We start from the raw sequence: 590 nt of genomic DNA, 5'->3' as shown, positions 1-590 counted from the left end.
AGGTTTCAATTTCCGCTGTTTGGTCGTAATTACTGTAGAGTGGATTCGCGGTGAAGTTCGCACCAGTGAAGGATTTGTCGTCTCTGGCAGCTGAGTTAACGGACACTGCGGCCGCCATGTCTCCGTGTGGAAGTTTGTGCGCTGGCTTTGCTCGTTCGCTTTGGCCAGTTTAAACAATACACACATGCTGGATACGCGCTCGCTGATTGGCCCAGTGGAAATGCGTTTTTCTTTTTCGGTGTAAGGGGCGGGGCAACCGAGTCACGAGTCAAATTTGAACACACAACAGCTGGGTTGCCAGGTCATCGTAGACATCGTTTTTTTAAACCAGGGGTGCTTTTCTTATGAAGGGCCAAAAACCAAAGTTGATTGAGGCTAGTGGGCGATGGTAAATAATTGCCACGAGTGATTTCCTAATTTTTTAATGATATTTAAAAATGACTAGAAAACATTGCTTTATACTGTGGGTTAAAACCAAACACCCCAACATATAACTTAACTATAGGTTATTATAGCATTTTGTTAAAATAAATCAAGAATTACTAACAATGAAGAAACAGAACAAAGTAGAGACAGTTATAAACTCTGCA

The 590-nt window shown here is 42.0% G+C and overlaps 1 protein-coding gene across 2 annotated transcripts in view; it reads right to left on the bottom strand.

Annotated features, from left to right (window-relative positions):
* raver1 (ribonucleoprotein, PTB-binding 1) overlaps positions 1-143 on the bottom strand; it is a 27,434-nt gene extending 27,291 nt beyond the window's left edge. For both annotated transcript variants that reach the window (NM_001309640.1, NM_001020667.2), the window contains 1 exon segment: positions 1-143. This exon segment is cut by the window's left edge and continues 200 nt beyond it. In NM_001309640.1, coding sequence (NP_001296569.1) covers positions 1-118 — 118 coding nt within the window. In that variant the 5' untranslated portion in view covers positions 119-143.
* Positions 144-590: the final 447 nt, after the last annotated feature.

This window comes from Danio rerio, chromosome 3 (assembly GCF_052040795.2).
Source record: "Danio rerio strain M-AB ecotype USA chromosome 3, GRCz13ab, whole genome shotgun sequence".
NCBI classification, from domain to species: Eukaryota; Metazoa; Chordata; class Actinopteri; order Cypriniformes; family Danionidae; genus Danio; species Danio rerio.
Note: the sequence above shows the minus strand (reverse complement) of the source record. Positions and strands in the feature narration are given on the sequence as shown.